We start from the raw sequence: 27,429 nt of genomic DNA on the forward strand, positions 1-27,429 counted from the left end.
TGGCTGTATGTAATTATGTGTGTATTTCCCTGTGTAATTCAGTGTGTATTTGTGTCTTAATTCTTAAATTGGTTTTATTGAAACAATGCAGAGAAAAGGAGAATTTAATGGTTTTGACGGATGGCTTCAAGATAATAGACGTTAATCTTACAATAGAAGGGGAAAATGTCAGGCTTTGTTCTTAACTCGTCCTACTCTACGGTTGAGTCTTTCAATGGGGATCATTTCTCAAAGGACAATGTGACTGATGGAAGTTTAAAAAACAAACACTATTCATGTTTGTTTTTTCCAACTTTATTACGGTTCCATCCATTTCACAATAAGTTAAGCACTTGAACTGGCTGAGGTTCAAAGTTCATTCACAAACAACTTTCAGAGAAAGTAAACATCTCCTGTGATGTTGTCCTACGATGTAAAAAAAAAACATTTCAAGTAAAACATTTTTGACAATATCCAACTTCATTCAACCAGAATTCATATTAAATTCTGCTGTAATTAATGTTTTTATCTGGTGTGCCAAAAAAAAAAATATATATTTCTTTGGGTATGTCGGTCGTACTAACATCAGGTAACAAACTGCAACCCAATGTTCTGAAAATGGGTGGACAGAACATGGATGGACAATGGTTTTAAAACTACACTTTAAAGTACAGGTTAACCATACAAATAGGTAACCGATCTAAAATGGTTCAAACAAACTGCCTGTTGGCAGAATAACCATAAACACATATTTCCTTTAGATTATGGGTGGGATTACTGACAAATGTATCAGGATTATTGGTGGGATTACTGACAAATGTATCAGGATTATGGGTGGGATTACTGACAAATGTATCAGGATTATGGGTGGGATTACTGACTAATTGTTCGGGATTATGGGTGGGATTACTGACTAATTGTTCAGGATTATGGGTGGGATTACTGACAAATGTATCAGGATTATGGGTGGGATTACTGACTAATTGTTCAGGATTATGGGTGGGATTACTGACTAATTGTTCAGGATTATGGGTGGGATTACTGACTAATTGTTCAGGATTATGGGTGGGATTACTAACTAATTGTTCAGGATTATGGGTGGGATTACTGACTAATTGTTCAGGATTATGGGTGGGATTACTGACTAATTGTTCAGGATTATGGGTGGGATTACTGACTAATGTATCAGGATTATGGGTGGGATTACTGACTAATTGTTCAGGATTATGGGTGGGATTACTGACAAATGTATCAGGATTATTGGTGGGATTACTGACAAATGTATCAGGATTATTGGTGGGATTACTGACAAATGTATCAGGATTATGGGTGGGATTACTGACTAATTGTTCAGGATTATGGGTGGGATTACTGACTAATTGTTCAGGATTATGGGTGGGATTACTGACAAATGTATCAGGATTATTGGTGGGATTACTGACAAATGTATCAGGATTATGGGTGGGATTACTGACTAATTGATCGGGATTATGGGTGGGATTACTGACTAATTGTTCGGGATTATGGGTGGGATTACTGACTAATTGTTCAGGATTATGGGTGGGATTACTGACTAATTGTTCAGGATTATAGGTGGGATTACTGACTAATTGTTCAGGATTATGGGTGGGATTACTGACTAATTTTTCAGGATTATGGGTGGGATTACTGACTAATTTTTCAGGATTATGGGTGGGATTACTGACTAATTGTTCAGGATTATGGGTGGGATTACTGACTAATTGTTCAGGATTATGGGTGGGATTACTAACAAATTTATCAGGAATATGGGTGGGATTACTGACAAATTGATTAGGATTGTGGGTAGGATTACTCATTAATTGGGTAGGAGTATGGGTCAACTGACTAATTGATTAGAATGATTCAACTCTGAGTGATGTGAAGTATGAAGGCTCTACTATATTTGACCTGAAATGCAGATGGTGAATTACAGTCATCATGTTAAGGCACTCTGTTCTCTGTTTGACAGAGAGTTTCAAATGAAGGTGATTGTCTGACTCTGGCATGACCTTTCCTACAATTTCTTTGCAGTCTTTTGTTCTTTTCAACAACAACAAAACATGATTTTTTTGGGGGGGTACAGTAAATTGCATCCGTAAAATGTCATGATGACAAAATCAATAAGGCACTGCATCATTAAGACAAAAAAAATCCCAGATCAAATGAACAACAAAAACAACAACGAAAACAAAAAAACTAAACCTGATAAAATGCTAGTGTAGAGTGTAAGGTTCAAGGGTCGATGAAGGAGACAGCGATGTAGCGTGTTCCGTTGGTGGTGGGCAGGCCTTCGTGGAGGTGTGTCAGACGGCCTGGGTGCATGAAACTCCATCCCTTCCTAGGGGAATCTACGGAGCAGTTATACCTGTGGAACCGACAGCCGCCACCCTGGAGAGAGAACGGGAGAGGGAGAGAGAGAACGGGAGAGGGAGAGAGAGAACGGGAGAGGGAGAGAGAGAACGGGAGAGGGAGAGAGAGAAGAACGGGAGAGGGAGAGAGAGAGAGAACGGGAGAGGGAGAGAGAGAGAGAACGGGAGAGGGAGAGAGAGAGAGAACGGGAGAGGGAGAGAGAGAGAGAACGGGAGAGGGAGAGAGAGGGAGAGGGAGAGGGAGAGAGGGAGAAATAGGAGAGGGAGAGAGAGAGAGAGAACGGGAGAGGGAGAGAGAGAGAGAGGGAGATGGGAGAGGGAGAGAGAACGGGAGAGGGAGAGAGAGAGAGAACGAGGAGAGGAGAGAGAGAGAGAGAGAGAACGGGAGAGGGAGAGAGAGAGAGAGAGAGAGAGGAGAGGGAGAGAGAGAGAGAGAACGGGAGAGGGAGAGAGAGAGAGAACGGGAGAGGGAGAGAGGGGAGAGAGAGAGAGGAGAGGGAGAGAGAGAGAACGGGAGAGGAGGGAGAGAGAAAGAGAACGGGAGAGGGAGCGAGAGAGAGAGAGAACGGGAGAGGGAGAGAGAGAGAGAACAGGAGAGAGAGAGAGGGAGAGAGAGAGAGAGAGAGAGAGAGAGAGAGAGAACGGGAGAGGGAGGGAGAGAGAAACGGAGAGGGAGAACGGGAGAGGGGAGAGAGAGAGAGAGAACGGGAGAGGGAGGGAGAGAGAGAACGGGAGAGGGAGAGAGAGAACGGGAGGGGAGAGGGAGGGAGAGAGAGAACAGGAGAGGGAGAGAGAGAGAGAACGGGAGAGGGAGAGAGAGAGAGAACGGGAGAGGGAGAGAGAGAGAGAGAACACAGCACCCAGTGAATATCTGTGTGTAACTGTATATTTTCATTGTGTGCTCTACTGTGGACATGAGATAAATTGACTTTTGTTTTGACATTCAGTACAATGTCTTACCTGGATGTCAGTTCCTGTTTTGACATTCAGAACAATGTTTTACCTGGAAGTTAGTTCCTGTTTTGACATTCAGTACAATGTTTTACCTGGAAGTCAGTTCCTGTTTTGACATTCAGTACAATGTTTTACCTGGGAGTCAGTTCCTGTTTTGACATTCAGAACAATGATTTACCTGGAAGTCAGTTCCTTTGCTGTTGAGAGCAACGTTGATGGTGAATGTGGAGGAGTCGTGATGGGGTCTCAGGTAAGCCTGTCTGCCGGGGGTGTACTTCACTACGAAGTTCATCACTGCATAGCCCTGTGGAGAACAGCCCAAATCACACGTTTACAGAAATGTCTTTCAACATCTCTTAGATCATCCCTATGTGAAGTTAAACCCAAAATGACATCATGTCATCCACCATCTCTTAGGCAGTATCTGCTGATCAACCTACAATCAATTAAACATTGTACAACAGATCTGGATGGGATTAAAACGTTTAGTCTGGAATGTTGGTTAGTAGGCTATTTGTGATGCGCAATTATCATCATGCACTGCTAACGTAATAGTTAAGGCAATATAATAGATTATGTAATATAATATATTATGTAATGAAATAGTTGATATAATATAATAGATGTAATATAACAGATGATGTAATATAATATATATAATATAATAGATGTAATAAAAGGTGTAGTGTAATAGTTGTTATTACATCTATTATATTATATCAACTATTACACTACATCTTTTATATTACATATATTATATTATATCTATTATATTATATCTATTATAGTACATCATATTTTATATTATAACAGATGATGTAATATAATAGATGTAAAATAATAGATATAATATGTAATATAAAAGATGTAGTGTAAAGTTGAAGTAATATAATAGATGTAATATAATAGATGATGTAATAAAACAGAAGATGTAATATAATAGATGTAATGTAATAGTTATATAATATAATAGTTTGTAGTATAATAGATTATGTAATATAATAGATAATATAATAGTTGAAGTAATATAATAGATGTAATATAATAATTACATAATATAATATTTTTTTACATAATACTTGATGTAACGTAATAGTTGATGTAATATAATAGATTATGTAGAATAATAGATGTAATATAATAGATTATGTAGAATAATAGATGTAATATAATAGATTATGTAGAATAATAGATGTAATATAATAGATTATGTAGAATAATAGATGTAATATAATAGATTATGTAGAATAATAGATGTAATATAATAGATTATGTAGAATAATAGATGTAATATAATAGATTATGTAGAATAATAGATGTAATATAATAGATTATGTAGAATAATAGATGTAATATAATAGATTATGTAGAATAATAGATGTAATATAATAGATTATGTAGAATAATAGATGTAATATAATAGATTATGTAGAATAATAGATGTAATATAATAGATTATGTAGAATAATAGATGTAATATAATAGATTATGTAGAATAATAGTGTATGTAATATAGATGATGTAATATAATAGTTGATATAATAGTTAATGTAATATAATAGTTAATGTAATTAAATATATAATGTAATATAAAATATGACGTAATGTAATAGTTGATGTCATTTAATATATGATAGATGATGTAATATAATATAATAGATGATGTAACAGTTAATGTAATATAATAGTTGATGTAATTAAATATATAATGTAATATAAAATATGATGTAATATAATATATGATGTAATATAATAGTTGATGTAATATTATATATATATAATATTACAATAGATGTAACATAAGATGAGATGATGATGTAATGTAATAGATTATGTAATATAATAGATGATATATAATATTACAATAGATGTAACATAAGATGATGTAATGTAATAGATTATGTAATTTAAAATGTGATGGAATATAAAATATGATGTAATATAATATATTAAATATAATAGATGATTGTCTTCGGGTGAAAGAGAGGCGGACCAAAACGCAGCGTGGTATTTTTGATTATTTTTTACATGTTTAATTAACGACGAAAAAACACGAACAACACAAAAAACAAGAAACGTAACGTGAAAACCTATACAGCCTGTCTGGTGCAAACAAACACAGAGACAGGAACAATCACCCACGAAACACTCAAAGAATATGGCTGCCTAAATATGGTTCCCAATCAGAGACAACGAGAATCACCTGCCTCTGATTGAGAACCACCTCAGGCAACCATAGACTTTTCTAGAACACCCCACTAAGCCACAATCTAAAAAAATAAACCCATGTCACACCCTGGCCTGACCAAATAAATAAAGAAAACACAAATTGTTGATGTAAAATAATAGTGGATGTAATTTGATGTAATATAATAGATGATGTAATATAATAGACCCTGTCAAATAAAATATGAAATATATTTGATGATCTGTTATAATTGATGTAATATAAAAGATGTAATAAGATACATGTAATATAATATTTTATGTTATATAATAGTTGATTTAATATAATAGTTGATGGAATTTAATATGATGTAATATAATAGATGATGAAATTTAAAATATGTTGTAAAATAATAGATGATGTAATGAAATAGATAATGTAATATAATAGATGATGTAATATAATAGATGATGTAATATAATAGATAATGTAATATAATAGATAATGTAATATAATAGATGATGTAATATAATATATGATGTAATATAATAGATGATGTAATATAATAGATGATGTAATGAAATAGATAATGTAATATAATAGATCATGTAATATAATAGATGATGTAATTGAATAGTTGATATAATAGAATAGATGATGTAATGTAATAGATAATGTAATATAATACATGTACTATAATATATTACGTAATACAATAGATGATGCAATATAACAGTTGATGTAATGTAATAGATGATGGAATGTAATATGATGTAATAGAATAGATGTAATATAACATAATAGTTGATGTATTATAATAGAATATCTAATAATATTTGATGTAATATAATAGTTGCTGTACTATAATAGATGTAATAGAATAGTGGATGCAGAATAAAAGTTGATGTAATATAATAGTTGATGTAATATAATAGTTGATGTAATATAATAGTTGATATATAATAGATGTAATATAATAGTTGATGTAATATAATAGTTGATGTAATATAATAGTTGATATATAATAGATGTAATATAATAGTTGATGTAATATAATAGTTGATATATAATAGATGTAATATAATAGTTGATGTAATATAATAGTCGAGGTAATATAATAGTTGATGTAATACTATACTTCATGTAATATAATAGATAATGTATTATAATATATGTAATATAATAGATCATGTAATATAATAGTTGATGTAATATAATATATGTAATATAATATATATAATATAATAGTTGATGTAATATAATATATCTATTATAATAGTTGATGTAATATAATATATGTAATATAATATTTGAGGTAATATAATAGTTGATGTAATACTATACTTCATGTAATATAATAGATAATGTATTATAATATATGTAATATAATAGATCATGTAATATAATAGTTGATGTAATATAATATATGTAATATAATATATATAATATAATAGTTGATGTAATATAATAGAAGTAATATAATAGATGTAATATAACATATATAATATAATAGATGATGTAATATAATAGTTGATGTAATATAATAGTTGATGTAATATAATAGTTGATGTAATATAACAGATGTAATATAATAGATGTAATATAAATGTAATATAATTGATGTAATATAATAGATTATGTAATATAATAGATGTAATTTAATAGATTATGTAATATAATAGATGTAATATAATAGGTGATGTATGAGAATATATGTAATATACTAGTTGATGTAATATAATATATGTAATATAATAGTTGATGTAATATAATAGTCGAGGCAATATAATAGTTGATGTAATATAATAGATCATGTATTATAATAGTTGATGTAATATAATATATGTAATATAATAGATATAATATAATAGTTTGTGTAATATAATAGATGTAATATAATAGTTGATGTAATATAATGGTCAATGTAATATAGTCGATGTAATATATAATACTTGATGTAATATAATAGTTGATGTAATAGTAATATAATAGTTGATGTAATATAATATCTGTGATATAATAGTTGATGTAATATAATAGTTTATATAATACAATAGTTGATGTAATATCAAATATTATGAAATAATAATATATGTAATATAATTTATGATGTATTATAACAGGTGTAATATAATTGATGTAAAATAATAGATGATGTAATATAATATATTATGTAATATAATATATGTTATAATATATGTAATATAATAGATGTAGTATAATAGACCATTTTAAATCAAATATGAAATATATTTGATCTGTTATAATTGATGTAATATAATAGATGACGTAAAATAATAGTTATTTAAAATATGATGCAACATTAGAGATTATGTAATATAATAGATGATGTAATGTAACATAATAGATGTAATATAATAGAATATGTAATATAATAGTTGATGTAATATAATATTTTATGTAAGACAACAGTTGATATAATAGAATAGTTGATGTAATATAATAGTTGATGTTATTTAAAATATGATGTAATATAACAGATGATGTAATATAATAGATGATAAAATATAATAGATGATGTAATAAAACAGATGTAATATAATAGATGTAATATAATGGTGAATGTAATATAATAGATGATGTAATATAATATAATAGATGTAATATAATAGTTGATGTAATATAATAGTTGATGTAATTTAATAGATTATGTAAGATAATATAATAGATGATCTAACAGTAGTTGTATCATTGCATACCTTGGTGTAGTATCCGGAGAAGACTTTGAGAGTGACGGGGGATATGAACTCTCTGATGAAGTGTAGCCACTCCTTATCGTAACCGATCTGCTTCATGTGGATGTCATCAGTCGGCACGGTCTCATAGCCGCCGGTGATCCGCTTGTCCTGATTGGAAGAGAGACCAGGAAACAAGAGAACAGCGACGGAACATATTAGCCAGAACCTCGTCCTCCTCTGTTTCTGTGTGATTGTGTGTCCAGGGTGATGGTTAGGGATGAGGGATGATGAGGGATGATGAGGGATGAGTGGTGGGTGGGTTTAAACCGGTCCCTTTGACGATGAATGACTTGACTCAGCAGACACCAACCTGATGACCCACAGGCTAAGAATTCACCAGAGATCTCAATGCTTTATGGTTGTGTTATTGTGTTGTGTGAATACGTCCACTACACTACTTCGATACGCACCAGTAGGGATTAAGACGTGAGTATAGGCAAATTATGGCCGAGATTATGGTTGTGTAATTGTGTTGTGTGAATACTTCCACTACACTACTTCGATACGCACCAGTAGGGATTAAGACGTGTATAGGCTCATTATGGCCGAGATTATGGACTGCTTATCCTTTAAAATCATGCTGTGTGTGACTGCTGTCTTTCCGTCAGCCCTATGCAGTGGTGTAGTGGAGCCTGGAGAAGTGGAAGTAAACTCTAATTTTAAACGCTATTTTTAATTGAAATGATGGTCTAAATTCACAACAAACATCAATCTGATTGGGTGGGCCTGTCAGGGCCTGGCTCCCCATTGGGTGGGCCTGTGTCCACCCAGACCCATCCATGTACAGTCTTCGCCCCTGATGAAAACAGAGCATGGTGACAATTGCGCATCACAAATAGCCTACTAACCAACACTTCAGAATAAACTTTATCAATGCCTGGTTTCCATACCCATTGTTACCTTAGATAGCATTTACTGGTAGATATAAGTTGAAAAGTCTTTCCGGCTACCGATGTCATTCTTCTGTGAGCTGCTTACGCCAGAACCAGCTGAGAGCAGAAACACTCTTAAATGCCTGCAGATGATATTCAGCTGAAACTAGGCTGTGTGTGTGTGCTGCACGCAGGTGAATATATTTCACTGTCTTGGCGATTGGTTAGGCTACTTTGACCATGATTTCTCTATTGTACTACATGACTGATACATTGTAAACCTCAGCTGCACTACTTTCATAGCACAAGTAGGGGTTAAGAAGTGAGTATAGGCAAAGCCCACTGAAACTAAAGTGGGTACACGGTTTATACCTGTGTTTACCCTCCACTACAATACTGGCCCTTAGTGTTTACCCTCCACTACACCACTGGCCCTTAGTGTTTACCCTCCACTACACCACTACACTACTGGCCCTTAGTGTTTACCCTCCACTACACCACTACACTACTGGCCCTTAGTGTTTACCCTCCTCTACTGGCCCTTAGTGTTTACCCTCCACTACACCACTACTACTGGCCCTTAGTGTTTACCCTCCTCTACTGGCCCTTAGTGTTTACCTCCACTACACCACTACACACCTGACCCTTAGTGTTTACCCTCCACTACACAACTAAACCACTGGCCCTTAGTGTTTACCCTCCACTACTGGCCCTTAGTGTTTACCCTTCACTACACTACTGACCCTTTGTGTTTACCCTCCACTACACTACTGGCCCTTAGTGTTTACCCTCCACTACACCACTACACTACTGGCCCTGAGTGTTTACCCTCCACTACACCACTGACCCTTAGTGTTTACCCTCCACTACACCACTACACTACTGGCCCTTAGTGTTTACCCTCCACTACACCACTGACCCTTAGTGTTAACCCTCCACTACACTACTGGCCCTTAGTGTTTACCCTCCACTACATCACTGGCCCTTAGTGTTTACCCTCCACTACACCACTACACTACTGGCCCTTAGTGTTTACCCTCCACTGCACTACTGGCCCTTAGTGTTTACCCTCCACTACACCACTGGCTCTTAGTGTTTACCCTCCAATACACCACTGGCCCTTAGTGTTTACCCTCCACTACACTACTGGCCCTTAGTGTTTACCCTCCACTACACCACTGACCCTTATTGTTTACCCTCCACTACACTACTGGCCCTTAGTGTTTACCCTCCACTACACCACTGGCCCTTAGTGTTTACCCTCCACTACACTACTGGTCCTTAGTGTTTACCATCCACTACACCACTACACTACTGGCCCTTAGTGTTTACCCTCCACTACACCACTGACCCTTAGTGTTAACCCTCCACTACACTACTGGCGCTTAGTGATTACCCTCCACTACACCACTGGCCCTTAGTGTTTACCCTCCACTACCCCACTGGCCCTTAGTGTTTACCCTCCACTACACGACTGGCCCTTAGTGTTTACCCTCCACTACACCACTACACTACTGGCCCTTAGTGTTTACCCTCCACTACACCACTGGCCCTTAGTGTTTACCCTCCACTACACTACTGGCCCTTAGTGTTTACCCTCCACTACACCACTGACCCTTAGTGTTTACCCTCCACTACACTACTGGCCCTTAGTGTTTACCCTCCACTACACAACTAAACCACTGGCCCTTAGTGTTTACCCTCCACTACACTACTGGCCCTTAGTGTTTACCCTCCACTACACCACTGGCCCTTAGTGTTTACCCTCCACTACACCACTGACCCTTAGTGTTTACCCTCCACTACACCACTACACTACTGGCCCTTAGTGTTTACCCTCCACTACACCACTGACCCTTAGTGTTAACCCTCCACTACACTACTGGCCCTTAGTGTTTACCCTCCACTACACTACTGGCCCTTAGTGTTTACCCTCCACTACACTACTGGCCCTTAGTGTTTACCCTCCACTACACCACTACACCACTGGCCCTTAGTGTTTACCCTCCACTACACCACTGACCCTTAGTGTTAACCCTCCACTACACTACTGGTGCTTAGTGTTTACCCTCCACTACACTACTGGCCCTTAGTGTTTACCCTCCACTACACCACTGACCCTTAGTGTTAACCCTCCACTACACTACTGGCCCTTAGTGTTTACCCTCCACTACATCACTGGCCCTTAGTGTTTACCCTCCACTACACCACTACACTACTGGCCCTTAGTGTTTACCCTCCACTACACCACTACACTACTGGCCCTTAGTGTTTACCCTCCACTACACCACTGGCCCTTAGTGTTTACCCTCCACTACACTACTGGCCCTTAGTGTTTACCCTCCACTACTGGTCTTAGTGTTTACCCTCCACTACACCAATGACCCTTAGTGTTTACCCTCCACTACACAACTGGCCCTTAGTGTTTACCCTCCACTACACAACTACACCACTGACCCTTAGTGTTTACCCTCCACTACTGGCCCTTAGTGTTAACCCTCCACTACACTACTGGCCCTTAGTGTTTACCCTCCACTACACCACTACACCACTGTCCCTTAGTGTTTACCCTCCACTACACCACTGACCCTTAGTGTTTACCCTCCACTACACCAATGACCCTTAGTGTTTACCCTCCACTACACCACTGTCCCTTAGTGTTAACCCTCCACTACAAACTGACCCTTAGTGTTTACCCTCCACTACACTACTGGCCCTTAGTGTTTACCCTCCACTACACCACTACACCACTGGCCCTTAGTGTTTACCCTCCACTACACAACTGGCCCTTAGTGTTTACCCTCCACTACACTACTGGCCCTTAGTGTTTACCCTCCACTACACCACTGGCCCTCAGTGTTTACCCTCCACTACACCACTGACCCTTAGTGTTTACCCTCCACTACACCACTGACCCTTAGTGTTTACCCTCCACTACACCACTACACTAATGTCCCTTAGTGTTTACCCTCCACTACACCACTACACCACTACACTACTGGCCCTTAGTGTTTATCCTCCACTACACCACTGGCCCTTAGTGTTTACCCTCCACTACATTACTGGCCCTTGTGTTTACCCTCCACTACACTACTGGCCCTTAGTGTTTACCCTCCACTACACCACTGGCCCTTAGTGTTTACCCTCCACTACACTACTGGCCCTTAGTGTTTACCCTCCACTACACCACTGACCCTTATTGTTTACCCTCCACTACACTACTGGCCCTTAGTGTTTACCCTCCACTACACAACTAAACCACTGGCCCTTAGTGTTTACCCTCCACTACACTACTGGCCCTTAGTGTTTACCCTCCACTACACCACTGGCCCTTAGTGTTTACCCTCCACTACACCACGGACCCTTAGTGTTTACCCTAAACTACACCACTACACTACTGGCCCTTAGTGTTTACCCTCCACTACACCACTGACCCTAAGTGTTAACCCTCCACTACACTACTGGCCCTTAGTGTTTACCCTCCACTACACTACTGGCCCTTAGTGTTTACCCTCCACTACACTACTGGCCCTTAGTGTTTACCCTCCACTACACCACTACACCACTGGCCCTTAGTGTTTACCCTCCACTACACCACTGACCCTTAGTGTTAACCCTCCACTACACTACTGGTGCTTAGTGTTTACCCTCCACTACACCACTGGCCCTTAGTGTTTACTCACTACACTACTGGCCCTTAGTGTTTACCCTCCACTACCCCACTGGCCCTTAGTGTTTACCCTCCACTACACCACTGGCCCTTAGTGTTTACCCTCCACTACACCACTACACTACTGGCCCTTAGTGTTTACCCTCCACTACACCACTGACCCTTAGTGTTAACCCTCCACTACAAACTGACCCTTAGTGTTTACCCTCCACTACACTACTGGCCCTTAGTGTTTACCCTCCACTACACCACTACACCACTGGCCCTTAGTGTTTACCCTCCACTACACAACTGGCCCTTAGTGTTTACCCTCCACTACACTACTGGCCCTTAGTGTTTACCCTCCACTACACCACTGGCCCTCAGTGTTTACCCTCCACTACACCACTGACCCTTAGTGTTTACCCTCCACTACACCACTGACCCTTAGTGTTTACCCTCCACTACACCACTACACTAATGTCCCTTAGTGTTTACCCTCCACTACACCACTACACCACTACACTACTGGCCCTTAGTGTTTATCCTCCACTACACCACTGGCCCTTAGTGTTTACCCTCCACTACATTACTGGCCCTTTGTGTTTACCCTCCACTACACTACTGGCCCTTAGTGTTTACCCTCCAATACACCACTGGCCCTTAGTGTTTACCCTCCACTACACAACTGGCCCTTAGTGTTTACCCTCCACTACACCACTGACCCTTATTGTTTACCCTCCACTACACTACTGGCCCTTAGTGTTTACCCTCCAATACACCACTGGCCCTTAGTGTTTACCCTCCACTACACTACTGGCCCTTAGTGTTTACCCTCCACTACACCACTGACCCTTATTGTTTACCCTCCACTACACTACTGGCCCTTAGTGTTTACCCTCCACTACACAACTAAACCACTGGCCCTTAGTGTTTACCCTCCACTACACTACTGGCCCTTAGAGTTTACCCTCCACTACACCACTGGCCCTTAGTGTTTACCCTCCACTACACCACGGACCCTTAGTGTTTACCCTCCACTACACCACTACACTACTGGCCCTCAGTGTTTACCCTCCACTACACCACTGACCCTAAGTGTTAACCCTCCACTACACTACTGGCCCTTAGTGTTTACCCTCCACTACACTACTGGCCCTTAGTGTTTACCCTCCACTACACTACTGGCCCTTAGTGTTTACCCTCCACTACACCACTACACCACTGGCCCTTAGTGTTTACCCTCCACTACACCACTGACCCTTAGTGTTAACCCTCCACTACACTACTGGTGCTTAGTGTTTACCCTCCACTACACCACTGGCCCTTAGTGTTTACCCTCCACTACACTACTGGCCCTTAGTGTTTACCCTCCACTACCCCACTGGCCCTTAGTGTTTACCCTCCACTACACCACTGGCCCTTAGTGTTTACCCTCCACTACACCACTACACTACTGGCCCTTAGTGTTTACCCTCCACTACACCACTGGCCCTTAGTGTTTACCCTCCACTACACTACTGGCCCTTAGTGTTTACCCTCCACTACTGGTCTTAGTGTTTACTCCGCTACACCAATGACCCTTAGTGTTTACCCTCCACTACACAACTGGCCCTTAGTGTTTACCCTCCACTACACAACTACACCACTGACCCTTAGTGTTTACCCTCCACTACTGGCCCTTAGTGTTAACCCTCCACTACACTACTGGCCCTTAGTGTTTACCCTCCACTACACCACTACACCACTGTCCCTTAGTGTTTACCCTCCACTACACCACTGACCCTTAGTGTTTACCCTCCACTGCACCAATGACCCTTAGTGTTAACCCTCCACTACAAACTGACCCTTAGTGTTTACCCTCCACTACACTACTGGCCCTTAGTGTTTACCCTCCACTACACCACTACACCACTGGCCCTTAGTGTTTACCCTCCACTACACAACTGGCCCTTAGTGTTTACCCTCCACTACACTACTGGCCCTTAGTGTTTACCCTCCACTACACCACTGGCCCTCAGTGTTTACCCTCCACTACACCACTGACCCTTAGTGTTTACCCTCCACTACACCACTACACTAATGTCCCTTTGTGTTTACCCTCCACTACACCACTACACCACTACACTACTGGCCCTTAGTGTTTATCCTCGACTACTCCACTGGCCCTTAGTGTTTACCCTCCACTACATTACTGGCCCTTGTGTTTACCCTCCACTACACTACTGGCCCTTAGTGTTTACCCTCCAATAAACTACTGGCCCTTAGTGTTAAACCTCCACTACACTACTGGCCCTTAGTGTTTACCCTCAACTACTGGCCCTTAGTGTTTACCCTCCACTACACCACTGTCCCTTAGTGTTTACCCTCCACTACACTACTGGCCCTTAGTGTTTACCCTCCACTACTGGCCCTTAGTGTTTACCCTCCACTACACCACTGGCCCTTAGTGTTTACCCTCCACTACTGGCCCTTAGTGTTTACCCTCCACTACACCACTGGCCCTCAGTGTTTACCCTCCACTACACCACTACACTACTGGCCCTTAGTGTTTACCCTCCACTACACTACTGGCCCTTAGTGTTTACCCTCCACTACACTACTGGCCCTTAGTGTTAACCTCCACTACACTACTGGCCCTTAGTGTTTACCCTCCACTACTGGCCCTTAGTGTTTACCCTCCACTACACTACTAGCCCTTAGTGTTTACCCTCCACTACACTACTGGCCCATAGTGTTTACCCTCCACTACAGGCCCTTAGTGTTTACCCTCCACTACACCACTGGCCCTTAGTGTTTACCCTCCACTACACTACTGGCCCTTAGTGTTTACCCTCCACTACTGGCCCTTAGTGTTTACCCTCCACTACACCACTGGCCCTTAGTGTTTACCCTCCACTACTGGCCCTTAGTGTTTACCCTCCACTACACTACTGGCCCTTAGTGTTTACCCTCCACTACACCACTACACCACTGGCCCTTAGTGTTTACCCTCCACTACACCACTGGCCCTTAGTGTTTACCCTCCACTACACTACTGGCCCTTAGTGTTTACCCTCCACTACACCACTGGCCCTCAGTGTTTACCCTCCACTACACCACTACACTACTGGCCCTTAGTGTTTATCCTCCACTACTCCACTACACTACTGGCCCTTAGTGTTAACCCTCCACTACACTACTGGCCCTTAGTGTTTACCCTCCACTACATTACTGGCCCTTAGTGTTTACCCTCCACTACACTACTGGCCCTTAGTGTTTACCCTCCACTACACCACTGGCCCTTAGTGTTTACCCTCCACTACTGGCCCTTAGTGTTTACCCTCCACTACAGTACTAGCCCTTAGTGTTTACCCTTCACTACACTACTGGCCCTTAGTGTTTACCCTCCACTACACCACTGGCCCTTAGTGTTTACCCTCCACTACTGGCCCTTAGTGTTTACCCTCCACTACACTACTGCCCCTTAGTGTTTACCCTCCACTACACCACTGACCCTTAGTGTTAACCCTCCACTACACACTGGCCCTTAGTGTTTACCCTCCACTACACTACTGGCCCTTAGTGTTTACCCTCCACTACACCACTGGCCCTTAGTGTTTACCCTCCACTACATTACTGGCCCTTAGTGTTTACCCTCCACTACTGGCCCTTAGTGTTTACCCTCCACTACACCACTGGCCCTTAGTGTTTACCCTCCACTACACTACTGGCCCTTAGTGTTTACCCTCCACTACACAACTAAACCACTGGCCCTTAGTGTTTACCCTCCACTACTGGCCCTTAGTGTTTACCCTCCACTACACCACTGGCCCTTAGTGTTTACCCTCCACTACACTACTGGTCCTTAGTGTTTACCATCCACTACACCACTACACTACTGGCCCTTAGTGTTTACCCTCCACTACACCACTGACCCTTAGTGTTAACCCTCCACTACACTACTGGCGCTTAGTGTTTACCCTCCACTACACCACTGGCCCTTAGTGTTTACCCTCCACTACCCCACTGGCCCTTAGTGTTTACCCTCCACTACCCCACTGGCCCTTAGTGTTTACCCTCCACTACACCACTGGCCCTTAGTGTTTACCCTCCACTACATGACTGGCCCTTAGTGTTTACCCTCCACTACACTACTGGCCCTTAGTGTTTACCCTCCACTACACCACTGACCCTTAGTGTTTACCCTCCACTACACTACTGGCCCTTAGTGTTTACCCTCCACTACACAACTAAACCACTGGCCCTTAGTGTTTAACCTCCACTACACTACTGGCCCTTAGTGTTTACCCTCCACTACACCACTGGCCCTTAGTGTTTACCCTCCACTACACCACTGACCCTTAGTGTTTACCCTCCACTACACCACTACACTACTGGCCCTTAGTGTTTACCCTCCACTACACCACTGACCCTTAGTGTTAACCCTCCACTACACTACTGGCCCTTAGTGTTTACCCTCCACTACACTACTGGCCCTTAGTGTTTACCCTCCACTACACTACTGGCCCTTAGTGTTTACCCTCCACTACACCACTACACCACTGGCCCTTAGTGTTTACCCTCCACTACACCACTGACCCTTAGTGTTAACCCTCCACTACACTACTGGTGCTTAGTGTTTACCTCCACTACACCACTGGCCCTTAGTGTTTACCCTCCACTACACTACTGGCCCTTATTGTTTACCCTCCACTACCCCACTGGCCCTTAGTGTTTACCCTCCACTACACCACTGGCCCTTAGTGTTTACCCTCCACTACACCACTACACTACTGGCCCTTAGTGTTTACCCTCCACTACACCACTACACTACTGGCCCTTAGTGTTTACCCTCCACTACACCACTGGCCCTTAGTGTTTACCCTCCACTACACTACTGGCCCTTAGTGTTTACCCTCCACTACACAACTACACCACTGACCCTTAGTGTTTACCCTCCACTACTGGCCCTTAGTGTTAACCCTCCACTACACTACTGGCCCTTAGTGTTTACCCTCCACTACACCACTGACCCTTAGTGTTTACCCTCCACTACACCAATGACCCTTAGTGTTTACCCTCCACTACACCACTGTCCCTTAGTGTTAACCCTCCACTACAAACTGACCCGTAGTGTTTACCCTCCACTACACTACTGGCCCTTAGTGTTTACCCTCCACTACACCACTACACCACTGGCCCTTAGTGTTTACCCTCCACTACACAACTGGCCCTTAGTGTTTACCCTCCACTACACTACTGGCCCTTAGTGTTTACCCTCCACTACACCACTGACCCTTAGTGTTTACCCTCCACTACACCACTACACTAATGTCCCTTAGTGTTTACCCTCCACTACACCACTACACCACTACACTACTGGCCCTTAGTGTTTATCCTCCACTACTCCACTGGCCCTTAGTGTTTACCCTCCACTACATTACTGGCCCTTTGTGTTTACCCTCCACTACACTACTGGCCCTTAGTGTTTACCCTCCAATACACTACTGGTCCTTAGTGTTAAACCTCCACTACACTACTGGCCCTTAGTGTTTACCCTCCACTACTCCACTGGCCCTTAGTGTTTACCCTCCACTACATTACTGGCCCTTTGTGTTTACCCTCCACTACCCTACTGGCCCTTAGTGTTTACCCTCCAATACACTACTGGCCCTTAGTGTTAAACCTCCACTACACTACTGGCCCTTAGTGTTTACCCTCAACTACTGGCCCTTAGTGTTTACCCTCCACTGCACCACTGGCCCTTAGTGTTTACCCTCCACTACACTACTGGCCCTTAGTGTTTACCCTCCACTACTGGCCCTTAGTGTTTACCCTCCACTACACTACTGGCCCTTAGTGTTTACCCTCCACTACTGGCCCTTAGTGTTTACCCTCCACTACACCACTGGCCCTTAGTGTTTACCCTCCACTACTGGCCCTTAGTGTTTACCCTCCACTACACCACTGGCCCTTAGTGTTTACCCTCCACTACACCACTGGCCCTCAGTGTTTACCCTCCACTACACCACTACACTACTGGCCCTTAGTGTTTACCCTCCACTACACTACTGGCCCTTAGTGTTTACCCTCCACTACACTACTGGCCCTTAGTGTTAACCCTCCACTACACTACTGGCCCTTAGTGTTTACCCTCCACTACTGGCCCTTAGTGTTTACCCTCCACTACACTACTGGCCCATAGTGTTTACCCTCCACTACAGGCCCTTAGTGTTTACCCTCCACTACACCACTGGCCCTTAGTGTTTACCCTCCACTACACTACTGGCCCTCAGTGTTTACCCTCCACTACACCACTACACTACTGGCCCTTAGTGTTTATCCTCCACTACTCCACTACACTACTGGCCCTTAGTGTTAACCCTCCACTACACTACTGGCCCTTAGTGTTTACCCTCCACTACATTACTGGCCCTTAGTGTTTACCCTCCACTACTGGCCCTTAGTGTTTACCCTCCACTGCACCACTGGCCCTTAGTGTTTACCCTCCACTACTGGCCCTTAGTGTTTACCCTCCACTACACTACTGGCCCTTAGTGTTTACCCTCCAGTACACCACTGGCCCTCAGTGTTTACCCTCCACTACACCACTACACTACTGGCCCTTAGTGTTTACCCTCCACTACACTACTGGCCCTTAGTGTTTACCCTCCACTACACTACTGGCCCTTAGTGTTTACCCTCCACTACTGGCCCTTAGTGTTTACCCTCCACTACAGTACTAGCCCTTAGTGTTTACCCTCCACTACACTACTGGCCCATAGTGTTTACCCTCCACTACTGGCCCTTAGTGTTTACCCTCCACTACACCACTGGCCCTTAGTGTTTACCCTCCACTACACTACTGGCCCTTTGTGTTTACCCTCCACTACTGGCCCTTAGTGTTTACCCTCCACTACACCACTGGCCCTTAGTGTTTACCCTCCACTACTGGCCCTTAGTGTTTACCCTCCACTACACTACTGGCCCTTAGTGTTTACCCTCCACTACACCACTGACCCTTAGTGTTAACCCTCCACTACACACTGGCCCTTAGTGTTTACCCTCCACTACACTACTGGCCCTTAGTGTTTACCCTCCACTACACCACTGGCCACTGGCCCTAGTGTTTACCCTCCACTACACCACTACACCACTGGCCCTTAGTGTTTACCCTCCAGTACACCACTGGCTTTTAGTGTTTACCCTCCACTACACTACTGGCCCTTAGTGTTTACCCTCCACTACACTACTGGCCCTTAGTGTTTACCCTCCACTACACCACTACACCACTGGCCCTTAGTGTTTACCCTCCACTACACCACTACACCACTGGCCCTTAGTGTTTACCCTCCAGTACACCACTGGCTTTTAGTGTTTACCCTCCACTGCACTACTGGCCCTTAGTGTTTACCCTCCACTACACTACTGGCCCTTAGTGTTTACCCTCCACTACACTACTGGCCCTTAGTGTTTACCCTCCACTACACTACTGGCCCTTAGTGTTGAGAGCACTGAGAGCGCTGGTATAACGGTTGCCGTCCTTTCAGAATCATTATCCTGTCACACTGAAGGCCTATAGGTTCACCACTGAAGGTCTATAGGTTCACCACTGAAGGTCTATAGGTTCACCACTGAAGGTCTATAGGTTCACCACGGAAGGCCTATAGGTTCACCACTGAAGGTCTATAGGTTCACCACTGAAGGTCTATAGGTTCACCACTGAAGGTCTATAGGTTCACCACTGAAGGCCTATAGGTTCACCACTGAAGGTCTATAGGTTCACACACTGAAGACCTATAGGTTCACCACTGAAGGCCTATAGGATCACCACTGAAGGTCTATAGGTTCACACACTGAAGGTCTATAGGTTCACACACTGAAGGTCTATAGGTTCACCACTGAAGACCTATAGGTTCACCCCTGAAGGCCTATAGGTTCACCACTGAAGTCCTATTGGTTCACCACTATACTAACATGTCACCCACTGAAGACCTATAGGTTCACCACTGAAGGCCTATAGGTTCACCACTGAAGGTCTACCACCCCTGAAGGCCTATAGGTTCACCACTGAAGGCCTATAGGTTCACCACTGAAGGCCTATAGGTTCACCACTGAAGACCTATAGGTTCACCACTGAAGGTCTATAGGTTCACCACTGAAGGTCTATAGGTTCACCACTGAAGGTCTATAGGTTCACCACTGAAGGTCTATAGGTTCACCACTGAAGGTCCTATAGGTTCACCACTGAAGGTCTATAGGTTCACCACTGAAGGTCTATAGGTTGACCACTGAAGGTCTATAGGTTCACCACTGAAGGTCTATAGGTTCACCCCTGAAGGTCTATAGGTTCACCCCTGAAGGTCTATAGGTTCACCACTGAAGGTCTATAGGTTCACACACTGAAGACCTATAGGTTCACCACTGAAGGTCTATAGGTTGACCACCACATAACTTTACAGTATGTACTATGTTATTAATCACTTTACAGTATGTACTATGTTATTAATCACTTTACAGTATGTACTATGTGCTACGTTTGACCTCTGACCTCGTGGTTGCCTCCAGACCAGGACCCATAGTGTTCCATCTCCTCCACCAGCTCATCACAGGCCCGCTCCGTGAAGACCGGGAACCAGAACACATCTGGACATGGCTAGAGGAGACCGACACAGACAGTTAGAACTACAGAGTTTTAGGAGAAAGAGAGAGATGAGCTAGAGACACGTCCACGAATAGAGACACTTACTGAGTCACTGAGGACCTCACTCTGGGATCCACGGCTAGAGACAGGTACTGAGTCACTAGAGACAGGTACTGAGTCACTAGAGACAGGTACTGAGTCACTAGAGACAGGTACTGAGTCACTAGAGACAGGTACTGAGTCACTAGAGACAGGTACTGAGTCACTAGAGACAGGTACTGAGTCACTAGAGACAGGTACTGAGTCACTAGAGACAGGCACTGAGTCACTAGAGACAGGTACTGAGTCACTATAGACAGGTACTAAGTCACTCTGGCTAGAGATCCACGGCTAGAGACACTTACTTTTCACATGACTGTATCTCTGTAACTTAAGATATACACACCTCTTCTAGGTAGTTCTCCGTGAAGATGCGTGTGTAGTTGGGGTGGATGTATTTCTCCTTCCAGTCCTGAGAGAGAGAGAGTTCACTGACCTGCATACCTCTCACGGCTTATCCTCTGGCACTCAGCTCTCACCAGACACTCCCAGACACTCTCCTCTCACCAGACACTCTCCTCTCACCAGACACTCTCCTCTCACCAGACACTCTCCTCTCACCAGACACTCTCCTCTCACCAGACACTCCCAGACACTCTCCTCTCACCAGACACTCCCAGACACTCTCCTCTCCTCTCACCAGACACTCTCCTCTCACCAGACACTCTCCTCTCACCAGACTCTCCTCTCACCAGACACTCCCCTCTCACCAGACACTCCCATCTCACCAGACACTCCCCTCTCACCAGACACTCCCCTCTCACCAGACACTCCCAGACAAAACCCATAACTCTCAGTCAGTAAATCACAGATCCTTTTTAGCGAAGCAGAGTTCACTGCATATTTACAGTACGTCATATTTTTCATCACTACAAATGAATCAGACAAAGGGTAATCGTATCTCACGGTTACCATATCTTAAAACATATATATACACAAATCAAACAAAAGCAGGGAGGGAGGATATGAGGACTTACCACTGGATTCTCAAATATTTGCCACAGATCACTGTTGTAATGTGATGTGTTAAAGTTAGCTGTGGATATTAGCCTTCCAAACTCATGACGGTTTGTAATGTACATGAACATTCCCTGTAGCGGACAGAGAAAGTCAAATTAGCCTTCCAAAGTGGACAGAGTTTCATAAATAGATTGTTTTCTAAGCATATACAATAATAGAGATGATACCGTAAATAGTACCCACATAGTGATTGACATGTCTCACCAGAACACTATCTGACATAATGATTAAGTGTTTAGGAAACCAAACAATGACAACCACATGTCTATAAATAATACTGGATCATTTATGGAGAGGCGTGGAAGGGGAGGAGTGAGGAGGTACATGTTAGAGGGAGGGAGAGAAGACATGGAGGGGGAGGAAGGGGAGGGGAGGGGAGGGGGGGGGGATATGGTAGGGGAGGCAGGGACATGGTAGGGGGAGGCAGGGACATGGTAGGGGGAGGGAGGGACATGGTAGGGGGAGGCAGGGGAGGGTAGGGGGAGGGAGAGAAGACATGGAGGGGGAGGAAGGGGAGGGAGGGACATGGTAGGGGGAGGCAGGGACATGGTAGGGGGTGGCAGGGACATGGTAGGGGGAGGCAGGGACATGGTAGGGGGAGGGAGGGGACATGGTAGGGAGAGGGGGACATGGTAGGGGGAGGCAGGGTCATGGTGGGGGAGGCAGGGACATGGTAGGGGGAGGAAGGGGAGGGGAGGGGGAGGGAGAGAAGACATGGAGAGGGAGGAAGGGGAGGGTAGGATATGGTAGGGGAGGCAGGAACATGGTAGGGGGAGGGGGACATGGTAGGGGGAGGGAGGGGACATGGTAGGGGGAGGGAGGGACATGGTAGGGGGAGGGAGGGGACATGGTAGGGAGAGGAGGGGACATGGTAGTGGGAGTGAGAGGACATGGTAGGGGGACATGGTAGGGGGAGGAGGGACATGGAAGGGGGGACATGGTAGGGGAGGGAGGGGACATGGTAGGGGGGCAGGGGACATGGTAGGGGAGTGAGGGGACATGGTAGGGGGAGGGAGGGGACATGGTAGGGGGAGGCAGGGACATGGTAGGGGGAGGGAGGGACATGGTAGGGGGGACATGGTAGGGGGACATGGTAGGGGGACATGGGAGGGGACATGGTAGGGAGAGGAGGGGACATGTAGGGGGAGGAGGGGACATGGTAGGGGGAGGGAGGGACATGGTAGGGGGAGGGAGGGAGATGGTAGGGGGGACATGGTAGGGGGTAGGGGGGACATGGTAGGGGGAGGGAGGGACATGGTAGGGGGAGGGTGGCAGGTGGCTGGACTGGACATTCAGACTAGGCGTTCTGTCTTTCTCCCCTTGACAAATCACAGCTGGGTTGTTTTGGATCTTTGACCATCTGTTTTCTCTTTAATGTAAATTATGTCTCCAATTTATGAATTATGATTTTCATGATGTGGTTTTTGGAGGGAGTGTGTCCTGCTGGAAGTAAAAAGGTGTAGCTAAGGTCTAAACAGCTAGCCTAGTCTGAGACGTTCAGAGCGTTGGGGAGAAAAGCTGGTGACATAGTTGTGGGGGTTAGGGGGCGAAGGGATTGGCTCTGGGGGGTTTAAATAATCATGGATGCAGGGAACTTGCAGGTGGCCATTACTATAGCTCCATTACTATAGCTCCGTTACTATAGCTCCGTTACTATAGTAGCTCCGTTACTATAGTAGCTCCGTTACTATAGTAGCTCCGTTACTATTGCTCCGTTACTATTGCTCCGTTACTATAGCTCCGTTACTAAAGCTCCGTTACTATAGCTCCGTTACTATAGCTCCATTACTATAGCTCCATTACTATAGCTCCATTACTATAGCTCCGTTACTATAGCTCCGTTACTATAGCTCCGTTACTATAGCTCAGTTACTAAAGCTCCGTTACTATAGCTCCGTTACTGTAGTAGTTAAGTTACTATAGCTCCGTGACTATAGCTCCGTTACTATAGTAGCTCCGTTACTATAGCTCCGTGACTATAGCTCCGTTACTATAGCTCCGTTACTATAGTAGCTCCGTGACTATAGCTCCGTGTCTATAGCTCCGTGACTATAGCTCCGTTACTATAGCTCCGTTACTATAGTAGCTCCATGACTATAGCTCCGTGACTATAGCTACGTTACTAAAGCTCCGTTACTAAAGCTCCGTTGCTAAAGCTCTGTTGCTATGGCTCCGTTACTATGGCTCCGTTACTATGGCTACATTACTATGGCTCCGTTACTAAAGCTCCGTGACTATAGCTCCGTTACTATAGCTCCATTAGCTCCGTTACTATAGCTCCGTTACTATAGTAGCTCCGTTACTATAGTAGCTCCGTTACTATAGTAGCTCCGTTACTATAGCTCCGTGACTATAGTAGCTCCGTTACTATAGCTCCGTGTCTATAGCTACGTTACTAAAGCTCTGTTACTAAAGCTCCGTTGCTAAAGCTCCGTTGCTATGGCTCCGTTACTATGGCTACATTACTATGGCTACATTACTATGGCTACATTACTTGGGAACTTGCAGGTGGCCATTACTATAGCTCCATTACTATTGCTCCGTTACTATAGCTCCGTTACTATAGCTCCGTTACTATAGCTCAGTGACTATAGATCAGTTACTATAGCTCCGTTACTATAGCTCCGTTACTATAGCTACGCTGCTATGGCTATGTTACTATGGCTACGTTACTATGGCTACGTTACTATGGCTACATTACTAATGCTACATTACTATGGCTACATTACTAATGCTACATTGCTATGGCTACATTGCTATGGCTACATTACTATGGCTACATTACTATGGCTACATTACTAATGCTACATTACTATAGCTACATTACTATGGCTACATTGCTATGGCTACATTACTATGGCTACATTACTATGGCTACATTACTATAGCTACATTACTATAGCTACATTACTATGGCTACATTACTATGGCTACATTGCTATGGCTACATTACTATGGCTACATTACTATGGCTACATTACTAATGCTACATTACTATAGCTACATTGCTATGGCTACATTACTATGGCTATCACGGACGGATCAGATCGTTATTCCTCCTTCTAAATACTCCTTGCGGCACTGAAGCACCACAAAAGCTTTGAAATGGATTGTCGATAAAAGATATGACCAAAAGCAGGTGCTTCCTGTGTATCTAACCTCAGCCATGACAGATAGGTCAAAATCGATTTCCAAAGGCTTAGGCCTGAGAGATAGACAGCTTCATCTCTATTGGTTTGGCAGAGCTTCTCTAAGAGGCCTCGGCAGACATCCTGAAAGACGTCTCTAGAGACGATTCAAAGTTTTTAACGTCCAAATGATCATTTATCACAGAAACAGATCTGTAAGGTTTGATCTGGTAATGCTCTGATGGGAAAACATGTTCATAAGAATTCAGGTACTGATTCCTCAATTTCGTAGGGTGGCTGAAATAATGATAAAAAAAACACCAAATGGTTTCCTACCAATGTTGGACATATGCCAACATTGGTTGGACATTGTAAACCTACATGGTAAACCTACATGGTAAACCTACATGGTAAACCTACATGGTAAACCTACATGGTAAACCTATATTGTAAACCTACGTGGTAAACCTACGTTGTAAACCTACATGGTAAACCTACATGGTAAACCTACGTTGTAAACCTACATGGTAAACCTACATTGTAAACCTACATTGTAAACCTACATTGTATACCTATATTGTACAGCTACATGGTAAACCTACATTGTAAACCTATATTGTAAACCTACGTTGTAAACCTACGTTGTAAACCTACATGGTAAACCTACATGGTAAACCTATATTGTAAACCTACGTGGTAAACCTACGTTGTAAACCTATATTGTACACCTACATGGTAAACCTACATGGTAAACTTATATTGTAAACCTACGTGGTAAACCTACGTTGTAAACCTACATGGTAAACCTACATGGTAAACCTACGTTGTAAACCTACATGGTAAACCTACATTGTAAACCTACATTGTAAACCTACATTGTATACCTATATTGTACAGCTACATGGTAAACCTACATTGTAAACCTATATTGTAAACCTACGTTGTAAACCTACGTGGTAAACCTACATGGTAAACCTATATTGTAAACCTACGTTGTAAACCTACGTTGTAAACCTACATGGTAAACCTACATGGTAAACCTACATGGTAAACCTATATTGTAAACCTACGTTGTAAACCTACATGGTAAACCTACATGGTAAATCTACATGGTAAACATACATTGTAAACCTATATTGTAAACCTACGTTGTAAACCTACGTTATAGGTAAACCTACATGGTAAACCTACATGGTAAACCTACATGGTAAACCTACGTTGTAAACCTACGTGGTAAACCTACATTGTAAACCTACATTGTAAACCTACATTGTAAACCTATGTTGTAAACCTACGTTGTAAACCTACGTTATAGGTAAACCTACATGGTAAACCTACATGGTAAACCTACATGGTAAACCTACATGGTAAACCTACGTTGTAAACCTACGTGGTAAACCTACATTGTAAACCTAAAAACCTACGTGGTAAACCTACCTACATTAAACCTACATTGTAAACCTACATTGTAAACCTATGTTGTAAACCTACATGGTAAACCTACGTTGTAAACCTACATGGTAAACCTACATGGTAAACCTACATGGTAAACCTACGTGGTAAACCTACGTGGTAAACCTACGTGGTAAACCTACGTTGTAAACCTACGTTGTAAACCTACATGGTAAATCTACATGGTAAACCTACATTGTAAACCTACATGGTAAACCTACGTTGTAAACCTACATGGTAAATCTACATGGTAAACCTACGTTGTAAACCTATGTTGTAAACCTACATGGTAAACCTACATTGTAAACCTACGTTGTAAACCTACATTGGAAAT

The 27,429-nt window shown here is 42.6% G+C and overlaps 1 protein-coding gene across 2 annotated transcripts in view; it reads right to left on the reverse strand.

Annotated features, from left to right (window-relative positions):
* Positions 1 to 278: 278 nt before the first annotated feature.
* The window catches only part of LOC112227454 (procollagen-lysine,2-oxoglutarate 5-dioxygenase 2-like), a 154,710-nt gene continuing 127,559 nt past the window's right edge, over positions 279 to 27,429 (reverse strand). For both annotated transcript variants that reach the window (XM_042308416.1, XM_042308415.1), the window contains 6 exons: positions 22,473 to 22,586; positions 21,842 to 21,907; positions 21,304 to 21,408; positions 8,211 to 8,357; positions 3,502 to 3,627; positions 279 to 2,388 (listed from right to left, as the gene is read on the reverse strand). In XM_042308416.1, coding sequence (XP_042164350.1) covers positions 2,233 to 2,388; positions 3,502 to 3,627; positions 8,211 to 8,357; positions 21,304 to 21,408; positions 21,842 to 21,907; positions 22,473 to 22,586 — 714 coding nt within the window. In that variant the 3' untranslated portion in view covers positions 279 to 2,232. The remainder of the gene's footprint in view (positions 2,389 to 3,501; positions 3,628 to 8,210; positions 8,358 to 21,303; positions 21,409 to 21,841; positions 21,908 to 22,472; positions 22,587 to 27,429) is intronic.

The sequence above is a fragment of the Oncorhynchus tshawytscha genome, linkage group LG29 (assembly GCF_018296145.1).
Source record: "Oncorhynchus tshawytscha isolate Ot180627B linkage group LG29, Otsh_v2.0, whole genome shotgun sequence".
NCBI classification, from domain to species: domain Eukaryota; kingdom Metazoa; phylum Chordata; class Actinopteri; order Salmoniformes; family Salmonidae; genus Oncorhynchus; species Oncorhynchus tshawytscha.